At 39.3% G+C, this 24,834-nt stretch overlaps 2 protein-coding genes across 2 annotated transcripts; one reads left to right on the top strand and one right to left on the bottom strand.

Annotated features, from left to right (window-relative positions):
- Positions 1 to 422: 422 nt before the first annotated feature.
- Positions 423 to 9,083, bottom strand: LOC149312629 (cerebral dopamine neurotrophic factor-like). Its single transcript, XM_089526936.1, has 4 exons — positions 8,882 to 9,083; positions 5,028 to 5,155; positions 4,724 to 4,865; positions 423 to 1,000 (listed from the first exon to the last, which is right to left on the bottom strand). The coding sequence occupies exons 1-4, from the start codon at positions 8,970 to 8,972 to the stop codon at positions 822 to 824; spliced, it is 540 nt and encodes a 179-aa protein (XP_089383062.1). The 5' UTR covers positions 8,973 to 9,083; the 3' UTR covers positions 423 to 821.
- Positions 9,084 to 9,185: 102 nt separating this feature from the next.
- On the top strand, positions 9,186 to 24,813 carry LOC149312628 (heat shock 70 kDa protein 14). Its single transcript, XM_089525034.1, has 14 exons — positions 9,186 to 9,290; positions 11,918 to 11,998; positions 12,089 to 12,171; positions 13,857 to 13,905; positions 15,153 to 15,246; positions 15,342 to 15,432; positions 16,804 to 16,908; positions 17,849 to 18,010; positions 18,841 to 18,996; positions 19,929 to 20,031; positions 21,503 to 21,718; positions 22,519 to 22,692; positions 23,671 to 23,741; positions 24,320 to 24,813. The coding sequence occupies exons 1-14, from the start codon at positions 9,234 to 9,236 to the stop codon at positions 24,396 to 24,398; spliced, it is 1,521 nt and encodes a 506-aa protein (XP_089381160.1). The 5' UTR covers positions 9,186 to 9,233; the 3' UTR covers positions 24,399 to 24,813.
- Positions 24,814 to 24,834: the final 21 nt, after the last annotated feature.

Below are 24,834 nucleotides of genomic sequence, written 5' to 3'. Positions count from 1 at the left end.
GTGTTCCCAGCAAAAGTATGCAAGTCCTTCTGTGATGATGATAATGATTAACAGGCTGTTAAGGTAGCAAACATGGAGTCCAATAAACTGTCTTGCTAAAAGTCCCTTTCATATCTTGGTTTGCAACTTGGATCAACTCACAAAAGGAGAGGATATATTGGCATATATATTCATAGTACAATGTGTGCCAAATCCAGCCACCATTTTTCACCACTGCCACTGCTATTCCCAAGGAGAGAGCCTATGTGTTTTGGTGGATAAAGTATCAGACCTGGAGCAGGAGATCAGGCTTCAGACTCTATGTTCACAAATTTAAGTAAGTAAATAAGTATAAATCTGAAGATGCAATCAGTTATCCATGTGATGATTCTTATGTTTACAGTATTTCTGTATTAGTTTATTTTAATTTAAATCATCTGGACTTTTCAAGTTTCATACCTTATTAAGCAATTGTTAGATTTTTTTAGAAAGAGCTTCCGTTTTGAATATTTGATTTTTTCCCCCAATTAAATAATTGTGATGTGAATTCTCATCCTGGAAATTTCATTCCAATGTGGTCTGCATCATGGGGCACAGAATTCTCAAGTTACAATTTCAAAGGTGAATCATTTGTTTCTTCATTTTAAAGATGGAAAACTCTTACATGTATTACCCCATTCTTTCATATTTCCTTATATAATCGTGTTTTGCCTCAGAAATTTTCTAAGAGCCACAAATTTCTGTTAAGATGTATTTCATACAATTTTCTTCATCATCACATGGGTTTAGGGATGTAACAGCAGATGTTTGATAGATATGCACTTGGATCAAGAACCATTTCATCAAAGGTCAGCTCTGGATGTTGAAGCCGTATGTTTTGGTGCAAGCTCCTTGATCAGGTCCACAAAGTCTGATTTTTCAAAGCATGCTTTGCACACTTCCCCCCAGCCATCCAGGATCTTCTTCAGCTCAGCCACTCTCATCTTAGAGAGGTCTACTGATGTTAAGTCAATTTTCCTTTCTGTAAAAACAAATAATCCACATCAGATGCTCAGTTTATTTTGTTATTTGTCTAGTCTTAGAATAAAGTCAAAGAATGAAGTCCCTTTCCCACAGCAAAAAGCTCAAACTCTCACTAAAAAGAGCTTTTCCAGATATCTTCCCAACAGACTGTCTCATGAATAAACAAAAGCAAAAGGGACTGGGAACATCCTACAAATTTGATGTAAATAAGGCAAATGAGAGTCTCAGAATGCATAAAAAAGGATTTTATTTTTGAACTAGCCAAAAAACTGTGTGTGTGTGTGTGTGTGTGTGGTCTTCCTCGAGGGAGAACAATATGAAAATCGACTTACAGGGTTTTGTCAGGCATTAGCTGGAGAAAAGCTTTTTTGAATCCCCTGTAGGTTGATTTTTAAATTGTCTTTCTCTGAAGAAGGCCATACAATTATTATTATTATTATTATTATTATTATTATTATTGCTGAACACATTGGTCTGTTTTGAGAAACAAAATATTCTTTCACATATCCTCAGACACTTTCTCTTTTTCTCTTCTTCAGTGTCTCTTATAACCAGCCAGATACCTATGGAATTTCATCAGCAAGGCATGCTGATAGAGGGACAGTGGTTCCACTCTTTCTTGTAGGGGATGTTCAGAGGGTGGTGCTGGGGGATTCCTGCTTGACTCCTTGGACATTGGCTTGTGAAGCCCCTCAAAGTCCAGTTTTGTCCTCTGTGCTTTTTAACATCTATACAAACCTCCTAGAAGAGATTATCTGGAGTTACGGGGTCAGATGTCACCAGTATGATACCCATTTCTATTACTCCTTTCCACCTAATTCCAAGGAAGCTGTTTGTGTGCTAACTAGTGCCTGGTAGCTAAAATGGACTGGATGAGGCAATAAATTGAAGCTTGTGAAGTTGAAGGCTTTCATGGCCAGAATCCATAATTTTTTGTGGGGTTTTCGGGCTATGTGGCATGTTCTGGAGGAGTTTATTCCTGATGTTTCCCCAGCATGTGGCTGGCATCTTCAGAGAATGCTGGCATGGGAGTTAATGGGGTATATATATACTGTACGACCCTTGATTGAGAGGAAGTGATTTACGTGTTAATCTCTTTGCTGGTCTGTTGTTGAATGGAAGGGTGTCTATTTAATTAATGATCCATTGTCTGCTGGGAAATCCCCCTGATCCTGGGTGATTTTCATTTGTATACTGGGTCTTGATTTTGGTGTTTTTCAAGACTTTGGCGGGTTATAGACAGCCCATTTGGGGCGGTCTGGACCCGCCCCTTTCCCCGGAGTATCGGGGCCTCAGCGGCCAGAACGGCAGACGCTGAGGCCCCAATCCGCCGCTTTTCAGGCTGTGGAGAAGCAGCAAAACGCCGCTTCCCCACAGCCTGAAAAGGGGTGTCCCTGGGGCTTCAAGCCCCAAGGACACCCTGCGGCGGCGGGGAGAAGAGAAAGGGGCCGCTTGGCCCCTTTCTCTTTTAGTCCGCTGGGCGCAGCCGTCTGAAGGCTGCGCCCAGCGGACTAAACCGTGTTCAGGGCGCACTAAGCGCCCTGGCGTGGAGCAAGGACGTCACGTCCACGCCGCCCCGTTTAGAGGCGGCGCGGCCGTGACGTCCTCATGGCGGCAGCCGTATGGAAGGGCCGCCGCCGTTTAGTGCGTGACGAGTACGCACTAGGGTTAGGGCGGTGCGGAAGCACCGCCCTTTTGTAACCCTAGTGCGTGCTCGTCACGCACTAAAGTGCCAGTCTGTAACCGGCCTCTGTTTATTTTAAGGGTTCTTCTTTCCTGTTGAAGTTGTCCAGGTGCTTATGGATTTGAAAACTGAAGCTTAATCCAGACATGACAGAGGTGCTCTTGGTAAATTGAAAGACAGATCCAGAAATAGGAATTCAGCCTATGTGAAATCGAAGGCTTTCATGGCTGGCATCCATAGCTTTTTGTGGGTTTTTCGGGCTATGTGGCCATGTTCTATAAGAGTTTATTCCACACGTTTCACCAGCTTCTGTGGCTGGCATGAACATGGCCACATACCCAAAAAACCCACAAGAAAACTATGAATTCAGCCTATGTTAGATAGAGTTACATTCCCCCTGAAGACATAGGTTCACAGTTTAGAGGTACTCCTGGATTCAGCTCTGAGCCTGGAGTCCCAGGTTTCAGCAGTGACCAGGAGTGCTTTTACACAATTAAGGCTAGAATGCACCCATTCCTGGAGAAGTTGGATCTGGCCACAGTTGTACATGCCTTAGTTACATCCCGTTTGGATTACTCTAATGCGCTCTGCATGGGGCTGCCTTTGAAAAGTGCTCAGAAACTTCAGCTTGCCCAAACAACTGCAGCCAGGTTGCTAACTGGGACTCACTAAAGGGAGCTCCACTGTCTGTGTCCATTTCCAGACACAATCCAAACGGCTGGTTTTGACCATGGAGCTCTATATGGCTTGGATCCAGGCTATTTGAAGAATTGTATCTCCCTTTATGAGCCCATTAGCACTCTAAGATCACCTGAAGAGGCCCCTCTTGCCGTCCCACCACTTTCTCAGGCTTGTTTGGTGGATACATACTTTCTCGGTTGCTGTTCCCAGACTTTGGAATTCCCTCCCTCGAAGGCCAGAATGGCCCTGTCCTTGCTTTCCTTCTCTCAGCAAGTCAAAACACATTTTTTGCCACCAAGCTTTTACCAACTAACCCAAGTTGGGCTTTTAATGCTTTATGGTTCTGTTTTTAAGACTGCTATAGTCTTTTAGTGCATTTTAATATTTCTAATGTTTAATGTTTTAACTCCATTAATTGTTTAACTGCTTATTTATACTTATTTGGTATTGTTTTTAATTTATATTATATATGTTAGCTGCTTTGAGTCTCATTATCAAGAGAAAGGTGAAATGCAAATGAATAAAATAAAACATTAATAGTAATAATAATGATAATAGGGATGATGGTGATGCTCGTCTTTCCTTGTGGTTCCCCAGTATCTGATATATCATCTCTGAAATATAAAGTTTTGTTCAGCTAGCAACACGGCTGATAATTACTGATATATTGATCTGTGACTTTCTGCCCCATTTTCTCCATTTGTTGGAAGGGATGGTCTGAAGGGGTTCAAGGACTACCCATGCAATACTTTCTGTATTTAATCTCACTCTTACCTCACTGTCTATAATTCCATCCCCATGTATGTATATGACATATATTCTTTAAATTCTAGAGAACCCTTCATGTCTCCCATGAAATAGGCCATAGGCCAAATGAAACTTTTATGCTTATGTTAGAATTCAAGGTGCTACTTGGAACTCTTTGCTGTTTGGTTTGAACAGAGTAGCATTTACAAGCTATCAATGACTGAAATAAAAATATCACCTGGTATACTGTTAATGAATTATGATTGTGTTTGAGTGTTGGCCTATGACTCTGGAGACCAGGGCTATTTGATAAATGAGCATCTCCTTACTCAGGATCTTGGCCAACATTTCAATATGACTTGCTTGAGTTATGAAAAACTAAAATACCATCCTATTCTCCACAACTCTAAAACAATCGTTGTGGGTTTTTTTTTAAAAAAAAATTGAATGCTTTGGAGGGAAAAAATGCAGTTTGTGGCAAATAAGCCATCAACCACCAAGAGGAAACAAGATGGGCTTAATTTTTCCCTTAACCCCCCCCCCCCCAAATAAATGGAGCAACCATGTTTACTTTGCTCTTGCTTGGTTTGCACATGGATTTCACCATACCGTATTTGAGTTCACAAATCTGAATGTCCGTTTTCTTGAGCTTCTCACAGATTTTGGTCACAGGTACATGAGCACTCATTGGACGGCTGACTTCACTAATGATCTTGGTGGCTGCATCGCTTGTGGCTCCAAGGTAATAGCACTACAGAACAGAGCAGAGAAGAGAAAAAGGAACCATGCTTCATATCAACACCAATTCAGTGCCAGAGGCATTCCCATTCCCATTCCCCAAGCTCTCACAGCTTGAACCAAAGCACTGAAGTACTGTTAAGAAAAGAGAGTGAAACGGAGGAGGGAGGCATACCAAGCGGTTTTCTTTTCCTTTCGTGTTTGTGCAACTCCTGATCAGTTCATTCTCTATGGAAGCCACAGAAAAATCTGAATGCTTTTCTTTCAAAGAATTGTAAAACTTTTCCAAAAATCCTTGACACACTGCAATAAGAAAAAGAAAAAAAATGTTAAATTGCACCCCCACACACAAGCAAAAATGTTGACTGCAGCGGACAGGAATCTGTTACTCCATTAAAAAAAATGAAGACATCTGCTTCCCATACAAGAAATGGGGTGGGTGTGTTTTGCAGTGGAAGATTTTTCCTCCCCATCCCTCCTTTTCATTGTCAGCCTCACCATCTTTGTAGAATATGCACATCTGATTTGAAAACAGTCCCACTGCTACTTCCCCATGTGTCACTGTACACAGTGAAGCTTACAACTGGTGGAACAGAAATTCTGTCCCAGAGAAAGATAACCTTTCCCTCTGGGACACACTTGGGTTACTGTGAGAAGCCAGTACTGTGGACTTTATAGTTCAGTGATGGTCATTTGGTGAGTATGGGGTGGGATTTGATTCCTGAACAGACCTCTGATCATCAGTGGAAAGAGGCAGAAATGCTTCTGATGATACAGGAAATTCAGGGTGACTGTGAGGAAAACAGGACACTCATATGTATTTCAACCTGGAAGTGTTCAAAGATGCTGTGTGTATGTACCTTCAAGTTGCCTGTCAAGCTATGGTGACCCCATGAATTCCTAGGGTTTTCTTAGGCAAGGAATACTCACAAGTGGTTTTGCCACTTCCTTTCTCTGAAATAGAACCTACAGAACCTGGTATTCATCGGTGGTGTCCCATCCAAGTACTAATCAGGGCTGACCCTGCTTAGCTTCCAAAATCAGATGGGATCAGATTCCTTTAGGATATTTAGACCTCAAAACGCTTACACAGTAATAACTATTATGTGAGATTCCCTTCATTTCACCACTGGGAGAAGTCTTGGAAGTACCTGCCAATTCTACCTGCATGCTAATAATCCTCTTTCTAAAAATTATAGGCTGAATCCAATTGTTAATCTAAAGTAGAGACCCAATGAATGAATGAATGAACAGGACTTCTTGAATCGATACTTATTTAAGTCCCATTGATTCAACTGGGCTACTCTAAACTGTTTGTGAAATAAAATCATTAGCTCTCCAGCAGGCATAACACAGATCTCCATCATAATATCAGTGATGATGTTCTTGTAGTAGTTATAGTTCCTCTTCCCATGTTGTTGTTGTTAACTGCCTTTGAGTTGACTCAAATTCATGGCGATCCTGTGGGTGAGACACCTCCAAGACCCCATCCTCCACTGCTCTGCTTAGATCCTGCAAAGTCATGTCAATGACCTCCCTAATTCAGTCTAGCCATCTGATGTGCAGCCTTCCTCTCTTTCTACTACCCTCTACTTTCCTGGCATTATTGTCTTTTCTAGTGAGTCATGCCTTCTCATGATGTGGCCAAAGTATGACAGCCTCAATTTGAACATCTTGGTTTTCAGGGAGAGTTAAGGCTTGATCTTTCCAAGGACCCATTTGTCTTTTTAGCCGTCCACGATATCCTCAGCACTTTTTTCCAGTACCACATCTCAAACAAGTCGATTTTCTTACTATCTGGTTTCTTTACTGTCCAGCTCTTGCATCTGTACATGGTAATGGGGAATACAATTGCTTGGACGATTCTAACTTTAGTGCTTAGATGTGTATCTTGACTCATTAGGATCTTTTCTTCCCATACCAAGTAGGAAAAAATAATTCAACAATATATTGCACTTATTTTTCTTCCCAATTCCCTATCTCTAGTTCTACAGAAATGGTGGGTCTTTCCAACTGTATTTCCATATGACGCACTGGTGACCAACCTCTAGCACTACAGATATGGTTGGATTGTTACTGTCTTTAGCCCCAGCTAGCATAGCCAATGGGAAAATATGATAGGAACATCAGTCCAGCAACTTCCGGAATGGTCATCCAGAGGCAAACATTATTAACAGTTGGGGAAACATGACAGATCTTGGTTCATATTGGAATTTCAATGATTTGTTTAGGTTGGAGGGTTGGCTGGTGGCTTGTGTCCCAAGCATCTGTGTGGGAGGCCATAGCTCCTTGCTTGGACTAGAAGTTGCCTCTGATGCGTCAATGAATGTCTCTCGCCATGAAGGTGACTGCTTTCATAGTGGCAACAACTCTGCCTCACAGGAACCGTTTGTGAACTAGTTACTGATTTATTTCAGTATAGTTCAGTGTCCTTTTTACTGGTAACTGGCTCATATACATCGTTTTCGTCTGCCTTTCAATCACTTGCTCTGGTTTTCAAAAAGGCCATGACTGACTAGAGGCTATGCTCACCTGGAACGGCAAATATAACACTAACTTTAGGGTTGGATGCCTGGCCTTATCTAATAATAATAATAAATAATAATAAAACTTTTATTTATATCCCGCTCTTGTGTAGCAAGACAATCTGAGTAGCTCACATTAAAATGTCCACATACAATATAATACATAAAATTACAATATCTCCCCTTTAAAAAAGAATTAAATCTACATTTACTAATTTACGTTTAGTAAATAAACCTTCCTAATTTCAGCTGTTGGGTCATGGACCTCAGTTTTGTTGCCTTTGAACCTCACATTCCAAAATAGGCTAATTCCCCCCCCCTCTTTTATTAATACTTATCCTAATATATAACTTTATCTTAATATGTATCTCCTATTCTGCTACTATAATCAAAGCCAGCAACTTGGTGATTTTTGACAGAGAACTGATATTGTCCTCCACACAGTAATAAATTCTGCTACAAAATGCGTAATGTGATCATCGTGATCCCTTTGTGCCATCTAGAGGAAAGACTATGGCGTTTCAATCTGTATGATATTGCACTGCTTTAATGTTCATGGCTGCATTTTATGGAATCATGGGGTTAGCAGTTTGCGGTGGCACCAAACTACAAATCCCAGAATTCCATTGCAATGAGCCATGGTCATTCAAGCAGTGTCAAACTGCACTGCAGACGCAGTGCAGATGCAGCTGTTTGTCTAGCCATCAGACAAATGTTCCAGGCAACCCTTTTGCCTAATAATCTGCCTTTCTGTAACTGGTGCGTTCCTTCAACATGGTGTTGTGTTTATCAGTTTTATTGATATCAGCAGTTTTGTGGCCCTTTTTGTATTTCCCTGCTGTCAATCACCTTGAGCACCATTTGATGAAATGCAAACTCAACCAATAAATCACTTGGCTTGGGATGGCGCATTCCTGGGATCAAGTTCTGCGCTCTATCATGCTGGGCTCTTGATGTACGGATCATTAATGCATCCCTTATTTCTAGTCCTAAATACTGTTCTCTTTCTCTAAATATCCCACTGATTATATCCTTTTTGTATGTGTGTAAGTAAATTGTATGTATTGCCTACCATACAAATGTGCCCATTGTTGTGTGCTGCATTTGTGCTGATATCCAAAGTACTGTTTGTCTGATAAATGACAGTGTTCACAAACACACTTCCCAGATTTTGCAGCTGAAGCTCATGCATGTTTATTCACAAGTAGACCACAATGTCTTCAGTTAAGGCTATTTGTGTGTGCTTAGGACTGTGATATATGGGGCAAGGCTGTGGAATCCAAGTTGGAAGCAGTTCTGGATGGAGTTGGAGTGAGCAGAAACACCAACTCCCAGAACTCCATAGCCTTGAGCCAAAGAAAGAGTTAAAGCAGGGCCAAACCGGGTTATTTCACCAATGTGGATGCAGCCAGTTACGCCATGCAGCTATTAATAGGCCAGACACTCCTCGCTAATAATAGCATTCAAGGCAGGGGTGCAGCAAGGCCCCTTCGGTGTCCCTCACCTTCGCACTGAGCCTCCGCGCTCCTTGGAGCGAGGCAAAACAGAGCCACCGCCAGCAACAAGGAGCCTAAAATGCAACGGGGGAACTGCATGGCTGCAAAAAAAACCCTGTGCGCGAGACGCTCCCCGCGAACAGAAACCACGCCCCTTTTCCCGGGCCAACGTTCTATTCTATCTAAAACCTCCGACTCTCTGCTCTGCTCAATGACGTCACCCCCTACGCTGTTCTGATTGGGCGGGAGGTTAGAGGAAAGGACGCGGGCGGCGATTGGCTCCTCCCCGAGGTGCATTGTGGGTAAGGAGGGTCCGTCCTGGGGACCTCACAGCGTTTCAGCCCAGCCAGCAGCAGCTTCATGGCGGCCATTGGAGTCCACCTGGGGAGCACGTGCGCCTGCGCGGCCGTTTATAAGGTGCGGAGGGGGGGCATAGTTTCTTAGGGGGGGGGCGAAATAGAACGTTCAGGGAGAAGGGGTTGGGAGCCGAGTTCGAATCCTCCCCGCTCTGCTTGGCCCAGTCACACTCTCTCAGCCTCAGAGTGTTATAGATTATTGATTATTGATTAACTTAAAACCAGAAACCAGCAGGGAGACCAAGGAGCTCCACTGGAAGGGAAACATAGTTTTTTATAATAGTATTTTGAACAAAGGAAACTACAACTCACGTTTTCATCAGTTACATTGAATTAAAACACTTACACCCCTCCTGTGTGTGTTCATTGGGATATATCCTAGCATAGGTTTCTATCCCACATCAATCATTCTTTTATCTGTATGTTTTGGTTTCACTGCCCTTAAACTGTTTTAGGCAGTACTTCCTTTTATTTGGGTTAAAATTCTAAGTTAGGAGCCATTTCCAAACTGTTTTATGCAGTGCTTCCTTTCATTTGGGTTAACATTATAAGTTAGGAGCCATTTCCAAACTGTTTTATGCAGTACTTCCTTTTATTTAGGTTAAAATTATAAGCTAGGAGCCATTTCCAAACTGTTTTATGCAGTACTTCCTTTTATTTGGGTTTAAATTATAAGCTAGGAGCCATTTCCAAACTGTTTTATGCAGTGCTTCCTTTTATTTGGGTTTAAATTATAAGCTAGGAGCCATTTCCAAACTGTTTTATGCAGTACTTCCTTTTATTTAGGTTAAAATTATAAGTTAGGAGCCATTTCCAAACTGTTTTATGCAGTACTTCCTTTTATTTGGGTTTAAATTATAAGCTAGGAGCCATTTCCAAACTGTTTTATGCAGTACTTCCTTTTATTTAGGTTAAAATTATAAGTTAGGAGCCATTTCCAAACTGTTTTATGCAGTACTTCCTTTTATTTGGGTTGAAATTCTAAGTTAGGAGCCATTTTCAAAATTGTTTTTACATTCCAAAGCAGAGGAGTTGACATGACCTGGAACCCTTCATCCTGACAAACTTTGCCCTCAGTTCATTTCAGTATTATTATTATTATTATTATTATTATTATTATTGCTGCTGCTGCTGCTGCTGCTGCTGCTGAGCATAAGTAAAAATTCTGGATTTTAATCACTCTGCCACAAGAGAAAGGCAAAAGCTGAAGACATCTTGCCAAGACCAGCCTGCCATAGGGAGACCTGTTTAGTGGGTGACTCTGGACAAGTCACACTCTCTCGGCCTCAGGGAAAGGCAGCAACAAAGCCTCCCACTGAGCAAACCTTGCCAAAAGTAAATAGTGTAATAGTAAAGGTTGCCAAAGGGTTGCCTTAAGTGCCACAGCGAGAAGAAGCTGGGAGCAGTCAGAAGGATGTTGTAGTTGTTGTTATTCTGTGTCTTCAAGTCGTTTCGGTCTATCACTGGGTTTTCTTGGCAAGCTTTGTTCTGAGGTTTGTTGTTTGTTTTGCCATGGCCATCCTCTGAGGCTGAGAGAGTGTGACTCATCCGAGATTACCCAGTGGGTTTAACATGGCTAAACTGGGATTTGAACCCTGGTCTCCAGAGTCGTAGTCCAACTCTCAAACCACTACCCCACACTTTCCTCTATCAGAACGGACTGTATAAAGCAAAATGGATATGGTTCTCTCAGTCATGAACCAAACAGGTAAAAAATATAATAACAGAGAGACCAAAATGTAGGGTTCAGTGTTTCAGACAGTGCTATCATCCCAGTGCATGTTTATTCAAAGATAACTTCCAAGTGAGAGCAAGTGAGGTGTAGTGGGTTGAGCACTGGACTACGAAGACCAGGGTTTGAATCCCTGCTCAGCTGTGGAAACCCTCTGGGTGACCTTTGGCAAATCACACTCTCCCAGCCCCAGAGGAAAGTAAAGGCAAAACCCTGCTGAACAAATCTTGTCAAGAAAAGGTCGTCTTAGGCCTTTAAACAGGCCCTGAATGATATGAAGAGCCATGAAGCTTATTCCTGACGTTTCACTAGCGTCTGTGGCTGGCATCTCACATTCATCTGTGGCTGGCGAAACGTCAGGAATAAACTCTTCTAGAATATAGCCACATCGCCCGAAAAACCCACCAAAAAACTACGGATGAAAGCCTTCAACTTCACATTGGAAATAAAGTTGTGTTTATTGGTTTCTAGCCTAAGAAGAGAATTTGGCCTCCATAGGAAGAACGGGTAAAATGCAGACACAGGACTGCCCCAATGATGTTTTTCAGGCCTTAACCTCTCCAGACTTATTTGGTAACCAGAAAAAAAGGATGTGCTGCCCCCATTGCAAACCTCCAGAAGTGACAGCTTATGTTTTAAATAGGTTGCAGGGGCTCTCTGCACTACTTAACATTAAAAATACCCATTTTTCAAAACCAGATGCTGTTTTTTCCTTTTTCGGGAGAGGTGCCTTTCTGCTTGTCCAGGCAACCCCTGCAGGGTCTAAGAGAAAATTGCCCTGTGGGTCTGCTGCAGTTGGCTACCAGTGCTGTATAGGACAACATGTTTAAGTACTGCTATAGAGAATGTGTTGGTTTTTGTTTAAATTAGGCAATTGCAAGCTGTAATCATCCTTGCCTCGTACCATTTCTCTGTCGATGATAATGGCTCTGAACCCAAGTGTTCCTTTTTTTCAGGATGGGCGTGCAGACGTTGTCGCCAACGATGCTGGTGACAGAGTTACTCCTGCGGTTGTTGCATTTTCAGATAGTGAAGAGGTAATGTTTTTATTCCAGAAGAAAACACTGTTTCTCTGTGTGCATATGTATTTTTTAAAAAAACATATTTTACACTTATTCGTTTTGCAGGTTGTTGGCCTGGCAGCAAAACAAAACAGAGTGAGAAATCTTTCAAACACAGTCGTGAAAGTGAAGCAAATTCTTGGGAGAAGGTATGGAAAGTAATTGAACTTTGAGGGGATTTAATGCTTTTTTCACTGAATGAACTTATTAAATGAAAGTTCACTGTTTTCCTCAAGTAATATAAGATGTTAAAACAAGTCTAAAATAAAATTTACCTTTTGATGACAATGGCAGTTGGTGGCTTCTCTATCCATTTGATGGTAAATCCAGTGTGGGTTTTAGTTTGGATGTTAAATGACTTATCTAAGGTACTGAACTGTCAGCCTCACATAGGGTCAGCACTTTGTGATCTACAAGGAATAGCGGTCTAGAAATAAAATTTCATTCATTCATTCATTTGGACACCACTGTTACAGTTCAGACTGAAACAAATGCAGTACGACCTTTATATGCATAGAACTGATAGCCATGGTTTCACTTACCCAAGTCGGATAAAAATTGTTCTCTAGGAATTTTTGAGGTCTTCCAGCATGACTCTGTGGTATCCTTCTGGCAGAGGTTGACCATAGAGTTGTGCTGAAGGACTTAGAAATACCTAGAGACGTGTTCCCTCTAGGAATCTCTACGTCTTCCAATGGGACTCTGTGGTCAACTTCCTCTGAAAGTCATTCATTTCAATAGGGTTCGCTATTATCTGCATTTTAGTGTTTTCACAGTAAATTTGTAAACATATCCCCCTTGGATCCAGAGGTTTGTACTGTATTGCATTTAGTGATCAGTTGACATGGAAACTGCTGTTGCTTTAAATCATAGAACGGTGATTGTTTGGGTTGGGCTTCCAAATATATCAAAACCGGCCAGTATGATTGCCTAGAACGTGAATTATTTTGTTCTGATTTTGTACTTGTTGGGATTTTTGTCCAGTACAAGCTATAAACAACTTGGGTCCTGGTTATCTGTGAAATCACTTCTCTGTTGTGGGACTATAAGCTCCTTGAAATCATCTAAAGAAGCCCTCCTGGTGGAACTACATCTTCCTGAGATTGGTTACACAGTCATTCAGGACAATTTAGCATTATGGTATCACTGTGTGGAATATTCTCATCTTTGAAATTTGATATACCCCAACAATTTATATTTTAATAGACTTTGAAAACATACTATTCTAGCAAACCTTTCCTCTGCAGTGCCTGTTGTTGGCGTTATTGTTGTATTTTATACTGCCTTTTTCCCAATTTGGGACTCAAAGTGGCCAGCAACAGTTAAAATAAACATAGCTAAACATTCAAAGCATGTATTAAAATGTGTAATTAAGCTATCAAAAAATTAAAACCTGTTATAATATAAACCATTAAAATGGAAACAGAAAAATATAGAAAATCCAGCACATTATGCCAGGCCCTTTCCTCTTGAGGTTTTCTGGGATCTGCTGGAACAAAGAGGTCTTTGCCTGCTTTCAGAAATATAGCAAAGAAGGTGCCAGTGTAAACTTTCTAGGAGGAGAATTATAGAGCCTATTTCCTATTTGTCTATTTTATGGACAATATACATACTGTGTTCTAATAATTTGTTTTATTGTTGTTCAAGACGTTGAAATCTTCTGATCTATATGGTTTATAAATATTTGTGAATAACATAAATGCTGAAATGCTGCTTCAACCAGGGACTGAAATGGGACTTCATGGAACATAATTTCCATACGATGAAAATAATAAACATATTTTTGTATTTGGTGTTTGTAAGGCATCTTGTAATGTGTTTTTTGTTTTGACAGCTGCGGAGATCCTCAAGCTGAAAAATATATTGCAGAAAGCAAATGTTCAGTAAGACTCTACCTCATATATTTTTTTCATAAACATGATTATTTTTCTATGCCTCTAGCGTCTTTCCTAATAGCATTAAGACTTGTTAAGAAGTAAGGCTTCTTAAGATTTTTCAGGAGTATGTAATACACAGGGAGCCACTGTGATGTAGTGGTTTGAGTGTTGGACTACAACACTGGGAGACAAGGGTTTGAATCCTTGCTCAGTCATGGAAACCTACTGGGTGACGTTAGGCAAGTCACTCTCTTAGCCTGAGAGAAGGGGAAATGCAAACACTGTCTGAGCAAAATTCTGCCAAGAAAACTCCATGATAGGGTTGCTATAAGTAAGAAATGACCTGAAGGCACTCAACAACAGCATGAATGCTGCTCATGAAAAAGGGTGGAAGATCTTAAATGTTGGGAACCTCCAGGTCTTGTTGAACACATTTCCCACTCATCTACACACTTCACTTGATAGTGTCTTAGCTTAAGAGGTGATATGGCTAAGTGAGAGTTTCACAAAGGGATGTTTGCTGTGGCAAAGATTCTCAAACCTTCTGTTCTCTGGGCAGTGATAGAATCACAAAATAGTTGAGAATGGAGTTCTGTAATTAAGTTTTCCAGTTGAAATATAGACATTGGTTCTAGAGGACGACAATCCAAACTCCTACCAAAGTTTGTCTTTGACCAAAAAAATCCTCACTTTTCCAGCTAAAAAAGCACTCATCTGGGGGCACATTAGGCCATTGTAAGCTATCCTTCCCACTCCCCAAAACAGTTGTAATTTGCTTTTAAATGGTGGCCAAAGGTAACAAAACATCACTTATGTTCTACCAAAACAGCAGCTGCAAGATAATGCTGCAGCCCTCGAGGGGAGTCCAAAATAATGATATGGAGAGGTCTGCTCTTGGTCTTAGTAAAAGACCGTGGGGCATAGCTTTGGTTCAGGGCAGTCAAACATAAAGCTATTGGTTGTTCTGTGGTATAGTAGGTTACAGCAGTTAAGAGCTATAAAACTCAGGGCAATCATTTAGTGTTGTTTTCTCGAGATATGTTTTGGACAAGTTGTGCTATGTTTCCGATCTGTACTTAACTTTCTGTGTCATGAAATGTTACTAAATTCATTCTTAAGGTAGGGAGCGCACTGATATTTTTGAACCACATGAAAGAATATTTGTGTTACAAATCATCTGTGTTAAAAGGAAACTTGGGTTGCAGATAAGCTGAGAGAGATTCATATTTGCTTCTGTTTGTTTTCATTTATAGATCAGTGAAAAGAATGGAAAATTAAATTATGAAATAGATGGAAAATTTGTTTCCCCAGAAGATGTTGCAAAATTGATCTTCAGTAAGATGAAAGGTGCAGTGCTCAAATACAGTGGTGTTTTCCCATGCTTGATAAGTAGTCCTATGAGAGAATTTGCTTTTACACACATTGTTTCTTTTTATATATAGAAACTGCTCAGTCTGCTTTGGGTTCAGATGTCAATGACACTGTTGTTACAGTACCATTTGACTTTGAAGAAAAGCAGAAGAATGCCCTTGGGTGAGTAGTAATAATAATAACAACAACAACAGTAGTATTTATTTATATGCTGTGGCTTGCAACAGAGGGGATAATAGACGGTTCCCTACCCTCAGGCTTACAATCTAAAAAGACACAACACAAAAAGAGAAGAAAATGGTGGAAGGGGATGAAGTCCAGTGGTTCTTCTCTCACTCTGAGGCCTGGACCAAGGCAGATGGACTGGAGGAAGAGCTCTTCTTCAGGCTAGCCTTGATGGAGCTGGGCCTGCCTAGTCAACACCCTCGCAGGCCGGAAGATGACAGTTATGGAGGGAGGAGTCTCTTCTTCCAGGCTAGCCCTGATGGAGCTCTTCTTCTTTCATGCCATCTATACTGGGCCTTAATTTCATTCCATTGAAATTCAAAATCTGGCTTTTTATTTACATCTTCTGGCTTAGTGTTTTCATACAAATCTGTACACAAACATGGGTTAAAACTGGTGGCGCAGGGGTTAAATGCCTGTACTGCAGCCACTCACTCGAAACCATAAGGTTGCGAGTTCAATACTAGCAAAAGGGCTCAAGCTCCACTCAGGCTTGCATCCTTCCAAGGTTGCTAAAATGAGTACCCTGCTTGTTGGGGGCAATTAGCTTACAGTTGTAAACCACTTAGACACTGCTGGTTCGGTATGAAGTGGTGTATAAATGAAGCTGTTTTGTTTGTTTTAAACTTTTTAAATTGCTAAATTATTTAATAAGAATTTAGAATATTTCAATTGTTTTACTTTTTAAAAAATTATGTTTACTTTTTAATTATTAAAATAGTTTGAAAATGTTTCTGATTATTTTATTGTAAGCAACCCAGAGATCTGATGACATGACATGTTGGGATATAAAAGCTTTAATGAAATAAATTGTGGGCTCCAAGTAAAATGATTTCTGTGAAAGTAAATATTTGCAATATTCTGTACTGTCTCCTGTCATCACATTTATGTAATTTTTAAAATAATGTACTACTATAGCTTGCTTAAGGTGTATCTTGTTTTGGCAAAATATGTAAAAAATAATTATATAATATAATGAGTTCAGTTGTGTAAGTATACAGTCCTCCCTCTGTTCTTGTTGTCTTCGGATCTGCATCCGTCACTTATGCACGAGGGATGAATGGAGGGAGAAAGAATGGGGGGGGGGTGTCTGCAGTGCACCCACACCTATATTCCAGTGGGGCTTCAATATAGGCGAAACTCCATTTTTTTGAGGGGGTCCGTAATGGATCTCCTGTGAAAAAGGAGGGGCAACTGTGCTACAAATATCTTTGCTAATTAGTGTGAAGTCAAGATATGTTAGTTAGTTTCCCAGTTTAGCATTATGAAACAATATACTAATCTGTAAAAATCATGTCTTTATCACAGTGAAGCTGCAGTGGCAGCTGGACTTAATGTTCTTAGGCTGATTCATGAACCATCTGCAGCTCTTCTGGCTTATGGAATTGGGCAAGATTCACCCAGTGGGAAAAGGTAGCAATATATGTTATAATATATTGAAATATTTGTATGGTATGGTCCTGATCATGTTTATACAGAAATAAGATTTGTTGGGGCCACTGTCTTAATAAGAATGTCTAGCATTCCAGACTTGGAGTAGGATATACAAACAGTTAAGAATCTTTACATGATCTAATATAAAACTTGGGAAATGTTTAGTGTATCTTTATTTAGCATACATCCAGTAATGTGATTCATCAAGTTGACTGAGCCTGTGAAAACATTGAAAAGAATAAACATGGAATTGTAGTTGACATAGTAGTTAGTATCAATATAGATGTACACCTGCAATAAACATTTAGTTCTGGTCTTAGTAAAAAAAAGTTGAAGCAAATGGCACACCCCCCAGTTTAGTTGGGATCGGAGACTGTGTTACATGTTCTTTGTCTTGAAATTTTACAGTCTCAGCAGCGCTCAGGCAAAGAATCAACAACTTGGGGCATGTTGCTCTTAAACTAAGCACTGAAACCAGAGTTTGGAAATGTCACTGTTTTGGACTATAACACTGATAAATCACCTACCAAGCTTTTTTGGCCATGGCAGGTTTCCAAGTACAGTAATTTATACACAGATAATTGCCTGAGAAAACACTTGTCTTGTGTTCTCATTCCATATGATCTCATTAATCATACTGATTTATATAAATAGCTACGATAAAATTATTTGTCAAGATTCACATTAGTTACTACTTTGCTGTATGCCATCTTTACTGCAAACGAGAAAACCCAAGTCCTTTACAACAAAATTTTTAAACTTATTAATTGTAACTAAATTTTGAGGCAAGGAATTGAAATTCAGTTTTGAACCGTTATTTTATACTGTATTTTAAATTCTTCTGATAATTTCTTGATAACTAATATTGACCAAAGACACATGATTTTAGTTGATTATTTTTCATTTTTGCACTTTGAAGCAATGTATTAGTTTACAAACTTGGAGGAACATCCCTGTCTATCACAGTTATAGAAGTGAACAGTGGACTGTATCGTGTACTTTCCACCAACACAGATAACAGCATAGGTGGCATTTATTTCACAGAAGCCTTAGCACAGCATCTAGCTTCTGAATTTCAGAGGTAAGCCTCTTAGAATATAAAATATACTGTGTTTTATTACTGTCCAATAAGGAATAGTTGCTGCTAAATACCTATTTAAACCTATAGAGAGTTATTAAAGTTTGTACAATGCATCAGTTTTATTATTAACACTTTGCATGACATGACATAGTTTTTAAAGATCACAGAAAATCTGTTTCACAAATGCAGCAGTAAAACAGTATTGTGGAAGAAAGATTGTTACTGTACATTTGAAGTCTTTGCTGATTGTGAGAAAAATTCCTAATCACATAAAATGCCACTTTCATAGTGGTTATGGGGAGGAAGAATTGCCTCCAAGGATTTGGAGAGGAATACTTGGACAAAATATTTTTTGTTTATTTCAAACTACATGTGATGAAAAGGTTTGGGTAAGCAGGCTAGCAAAGTTATTTTTAGGTTTAGTTTTGTGCATTGGCTTGCACAGCTGAGAGATTTCTTTAGTCTTCACATTCCTGTAAGAACCTGCTTCTATTAGCAGTACATGATGCTTTGCATTTAAAGCACAAGAGAAATTATAGGAGCCACTTTTTAATTTTTTAAGATACACGATCAGTAATATGCTGTTTTTGATATGTAATGATTTAGTGTTAATAGTTTTAATGTTTAAAAGTAGTGTTTTAATTGAATTTATCATTTAATTATTTTAATGCTTTCAAAATCTCTACTCCATATTGTTATATATGTTTGCCTTAATTTATATTGTAAGCCATTTGGCGTTTCATTCAGGAGAAAAGCAGGATATGAATCAAATACATGACTGTGTTGATTCTCTGTGGTTGTTAATTACACTTTTTAAAAAACCAAAACAGATCTTATAAATATGATGTGACAGGAAACCCCAGGGCCATGATGAAGCTCATGAACAGTGCAGAAGTTGCAAAGCACTCTTTATCAACGCTAGGAAGCGCAAACTGCTTTGTCGACTCCCTCTATGATGGTCTGGATTTTGATTGTAATGTTTCCAGGTAAACCTAAAAGTAATTAAATCTTTGGGTGGCAATCTTCTTCTGTTTTCATTGTCAGTACTGTAGGTGACATTCTTAGGCCTCATTCTATATCTGCCTGAAGTGTCGGGGAGAGGTAAATTACATGATGGTATTTCAGTGAGCGTGTTAAAGGAGCATTTCATAATTTTAGTAAAGTTACATTTTTTAAAATGAAAATGCCTTCTCAGTTTGAGCTGTTTATAGGTTGACTGATGAAATTGACAGCTGTTATCATTTTGTTGCATAGTTGTATTTTATAATGCTCACTGTTGTGAAGTCAGGATAGAGTTGCAGAGCATAAATCCTATCAATACAGTTTGAAGCCTGTACAATAGAAGTCAGAATATAGACTGTACTGGCATTTGTTGGTGATGGTACACAGGAGTAGATAGATCAAAGCTATATATGCATATAAAGGTAAAGGTAGTCCCTTGGCATGAATGTCTAGTCATAACCTACTGTTGGGGTGATGCTCATCTCCGTTACTAAGCCGCAGAGCCACTGTTGTCTGAGGACTGCTCTGGTGGTCATGTGGCCAGCATGACTGCACCAAACGCTGTTACTTTCCCACCGAAGTGTTACCTATTGATGTACTTGCATTTGCATGCTTTCAAACTGCTAGGTTGGCAGAATCTGGGACTAGTGACAGCAGCTCACCCCATCGTGCAGCACTTGGGCCTTGAACTGCCAACCTTCTGATCTTCCAATCATCAGAATTGGCATCTTAACCACTAAGCCACAGCAATATATATATGTGCGTATCTTTTATTGTTTGTTGACTTGCAAAGATACTGATATAGTGATATCATATGCTTATATCGGGGCATATGATTGAATTGTCTTGTAAACATTTCCTGCAGAAGAGGGAATGTGTTCATTTTCCTATTTTGCTTTTTTTAAAAATCCAACAGGGCCAGATTTGAACTTATTTGCTCTGCACTTTTTCACAAGTGTATAGAAGCCATCAAAAAACTTTTACAGCAAGCTGGACTTAAGCCAGATGATATCCATAAGGTAACAAGAGAAAGAATTTTGTATATTTTAAGGCCCATGAGTGTCTTTTATTTTTACTAATATTTAGGAATATCACATGCCAGAATTAATTTGCATAAATTATTTCATATGGATAAAGTTATGAAAAATCACTCTGTGTCCAGTTGTTATTCTCAATTAAAGTAGAAGTTCCATTAAATCAATGGAACCAAGTTTCAATCCACTTTGTCAATGGGAACTATACCAAGTTCCCATTGACAAAAGTGGATTGAGACCTGGTAGGGCAAGGAATCAAATTTAGGCCTTAATATCTTCTTGTTGGACATGTGTGTGCAAACCTAGTAAAAACAAACACTTTGAAAAGTCAAAAGATACAAAAGAAACATAAGATACACAATCAATTTTATAGAGTACATCATCTTCCAAAGTTACCCAAATTACTTACATTGCTTAGCAGTTAGTAATCTATGTAAGTATATACAGGTTGGATATCCCTTATCCAAAATGCTCCAGAATCCAAATGATTTTTCCATGGGTGGCTGAGATAATGACACCTTTGCTTTCTGATGCTTCAATGCACACAAACTTTGTTTCATCCAGAAAATTACTAAAAAATATTGTATAAAATGACCTTCAGACTACTTCTATAGCTCCACCATGCCTCCCCCCAGAGGGAGATGAAGGCCGTCCCTCCATTCCAACTGCCACTACCTTGGACTTGGAGGGAGAGAAGTTCTGGCAGTATCTGCTGGATCTGATCCCCTTCCCCACTGCCATTCCCTTCTCCTGTAGTGTCATGTCTTTTTAGCTTGTAAGCCTGAGGGCAGGAACTGTTAAATTAGCATTTGTAAACCACTCTGGGAGCCTTTGTGGCTAAAGAACGGGGTATAAATACACTAAATACATGAGTGAACATTCATACCCACAGATTCTGCATCCATGGATTCAGCTAACCATGATTTGAGAATATTCTGTCCCTGTCCTCCCCCCCCCCCCAAGCAAACCATGTTTTTACTGTTTTATATAAAAGACACTATTTTACTGCACCATTGTATACCAATTGGACTTAAGCATCCACTGATTTTGGTATCCAGGCGGGGAGGGGGGTCCTGGAACCAAACCATAGCCGATACAAAGGGTCCACTGTATACGAAACAGATGTTTTATACTTGGGTCTCTAAGATATTATATATATTATATATATGCAAATATCCCAAAACAGTTTGGATAAGAGATACTCAGCCCCATGATAGGATCACTGTAAGTCAACCTGTTGCTGGTTCACTTTAAACTGTTTAATTAGCAGTAGCACATATCCATTAAACACAGCTCTCCAAAATCGAGCAAGCCCATCATATGTGCGCATAAGATCCTCCTGAAATCTTTAGCATTTTGAGCTTACATCTTGTGAAATCTCAGTTAATTATATTGGAATATTAGACATCTGTTGTAAGCTTTGATGTTGTACCATGAATGCTTTAATATCCTCTAGGTAGTTCTCTGTGGAGGATCTGGTCGTATACCAAAACTGCAACAGCTGATCAAAGAACTTTTCCCAGCTGTTGAACTACTGAACTCTATTCCTCCAGATGAGGTCATTCCTATTGGGGCTGCCATAGAAGCTGGGATCCTGCTTGGAAGAGAGAATACCTTCTTAGATGATGAAATGCTGTCTATTGAATGTTCGGCAAAAGATATCTTAATGAAGGTAAGAATAAGAGTCATACTAGTCATCACCCCCTGAAGTATCCCATTTATCTCCATTATTCTCCCACACTTGAGGTATTGTGTCTCAGATGACCTAACTGCATTTCATCGCTATCATACTGAGTTTTAAGAGATCTAGAATATATCCAACAAGTTCATACCTCTAACAAGAGTTTAAAAGAAGATTGTGCAAGCTTGTTCATAGAAAATCCCTGATTGAAATAGCTCTGATGGTCTTTATAGAATTAAATACCATTCTGTATAGCAGAAATACATGACTTCTGGCGATCTAGGTGACATTTTTCCTCTCCTGGAAGGTATCAGACCACTCTCATGCCCACCCACCTCCATGGCAAATGACACATCAGAAGCTGCTGGGGGCACAATTTGCCATTTAAATGTATACCTTGGGTCCACTGTTTTAGTCTAGAAACAAGAAGCAACTGAATGGTCATTTCTGCTCTCTGAAAAATAGAGAAAACAGGCCTGGAAGGAATTAAACTACTCTTGGGAGCCACATACGGCCTACAGCCAAGACTGCCCACCCACTGTTGCTTTTTTTTTTTTTTTACATTAAATTGAAATTAGATGTTTCTAAATTTGCATTTGCTCCCCAATACAGCTGATTAAGAAAGCACTTCAAGCATAGGATTTGACATGAATAAAGATACATAACTGTAATGTCACATTTTTAGCGAGAACACTATAGAAACAACTGTAGTTTTAATCAGCAAGCTGAAATAAATGTTGCCTCCATAGTTGGTTTGTGTGAAGTTTTAATACTGTAAATCTGTTTTCTAGGCAGTGGATGAATCAGGGGAAGACAAATTCATGGTGGTGTTCCCTTCAGGAACCCCATTGCCCGCTCGAAGGCAGCATACTCTACAAGCCCCAGGAAGCAACTCCTCTGTCTGCTTAGAAATGTACGAGTCTCTGGAAAAAAGCCTGGTAAAAGAAGATGACAAGTTTGCACAGGTGAAGAAAGACATGTTGGATATTCACCATGCAATGTTATATCCATATTTACTTGGAAACAAGTCCAGATGTGTTCAGTGGGGCTTATTTCAATCATACTTTTAATATATATTTAATATGCATTTAAAAATGTTGACCAGCAAAACAGCTATCTTGGGCATATTGAATTCCCTTCCCCATTGTGAACTGCTTTGTGTTCATTAAAATGCATGTTCATGTTATGGCAGCACTCCATTGGTCTTTCAGAATCCCTGCTTATAAACCTAGGCCATGAGATGGCACTATAATCGCTAAGACAGAGGCTCTGGGACATTGCTTTTTGCAGTCTTAGGACCAATTCTATTTCATCTTGATTCTCTCAGTGCCCTAAACATATATTATGCAGGATCCTTCGTCATTCTTTCTACCTTAAAATTTTAACTGTCCCAAGGTATCGCATCTTGTTCACCAAGGCGAGATGCAGTGTTTTTGCTTCAAACCTACCTCTGCTTGATTTTACCCTTGTGGACAGCAAGTAGTTGAAAATGTCACATATTTTGTTCTCTTGTATCTTTTTAATCAGTGCCATAACCAGCTAATTGCCCCCTTGTGCCATTCTGAATTATTTTATGTTAATTGTTGTTGCAAGACAAATGCGTGAATATTACCCCGTTGGTTGCAAAAATTTTTGCCACAGGCTGTTAAAATTTGAGAGAACACTGACTAATGGGTCTATAACTTAGATCTATAATTTTGTAATCAAAACAAATCTCCAACGTTGTAATCTAATCTGACCACTTAATTTTATTCTTACCTTTTTGTATTTTAATTTATTTTAACATAATCTCTCTATTTTATATTGGTTTATATATTATGCAACCTTTCCATTTATGTGATCTAAGTTATTTTATGACTTGACAGATCACCATATTTAGATGGATTGATGTTGTGGCAGCTAAATGGCTGATATCTGTTGTTTGTGTTTTTTTAAAAAAACAGATTGTACTCCAGGATTTAGATGTAAAAGAAGGTGGTCTCCATGACATTCTAACTGTTTTAACAATGAAAAGGTACTGGAAACCAAAACACTATTTCTTTAGTTCAGCATAGTAACTACAGTACATGGAATATGTATCCAAGTCAGTATGATAATGTTGTTGGTGTTGGGAATATTTATTTCAAAAGCGCTGCAATAGACTACATAAAATTATATGTGCTGTGAAAGATGTTTCCTTGTACTGTTCTTCATTGAATACTTTTTCCAAAATTTTGAACCTGCTTCCAGGTTAGGGGAAGATGTCATTCCTGGAACTGTGGAATAGCTTGGTTACTGTAATCTTGTGCTGTCCTGTTATTTGCTTTCCCTTAAAGATAGGATCATGCTGTCTAGGCAGGATGGATTCTTCTGGGACGCCCCACATCGCTGTTTAGTGTGGCTTCATTAGGAAATCAGAGTGCAGCTTTATATTTTCTCACAATTATGCCATTACTTTTATACAAGAAGAATGTTACTTAATTTTTTAAGATGGTTTTCATCATCTTTCATAGGATGATCTATTCTACAGCACTATAATCAGGAATGTTCTATGCACCATGCAGGTTTGCTGGTACTATTAAAAACAAACAAACACCTGTCTTGTTTTTTTAGGGATGGCTCATTGCATGTTACCTGCACTGATCAAGATACTGGAAAATGTGAAGCCATTACTGTGGAAGTAGCATCATAGAACAAATTCCAGATGAAGATGGTTCCATCTGACTGCTGGAGTTCCCTCAAATTCATCTTTAAAAAGGGTATCAATGGAAGATGCAATATTTTATAGTACAATAAATATGAACAATTGTTAAAAATCGCATCTGCACAGTTTTTTTAAAGGGGGAAGTTGACAATACATATTCCGTGATGAGCTACAGAAAAGAAAATGTGCAGGAGATATGTGTATGAGCATATTATATACAAAACCCACAGAATAAAGGGAAGGGGTTTGTAGAACAAGATATGTCTCATAAGGATGGGAATAGTTGCACAAAAACAAGATGTTAACCTGCTGTAACTGGCATTGACTTTTGTGAATATGAATTGGAGAGTATAATGAATATTTGTTAATGTGAATAGTAATAAAATGTAATGTTTTATATTGATCTGCTTCTAATGTACTTGTT

The sequence above is a fragment of the Sceloporus occidentalis genome, unplaced genomic scaffold (genome assembly GCF_023333645.1).
Source record: "Sceloporus occidentalis isolate IW3139 unplaced genomic scaffold, rSceOcc1.0.p SCAF_5, whole genome shotgun sequence".
NCBI classification, from domain to species: Eukaryota; Metazoa; Chordata; class Lepidosauria; order Squamata; family Phrynosomatidae; genus Sceloporus; species Sceloporus occidentalis.
Note: the sequence above shows the minus strand (reverse complement) of the source record. Positions and strands in the feature narration are given on the sequence as shown.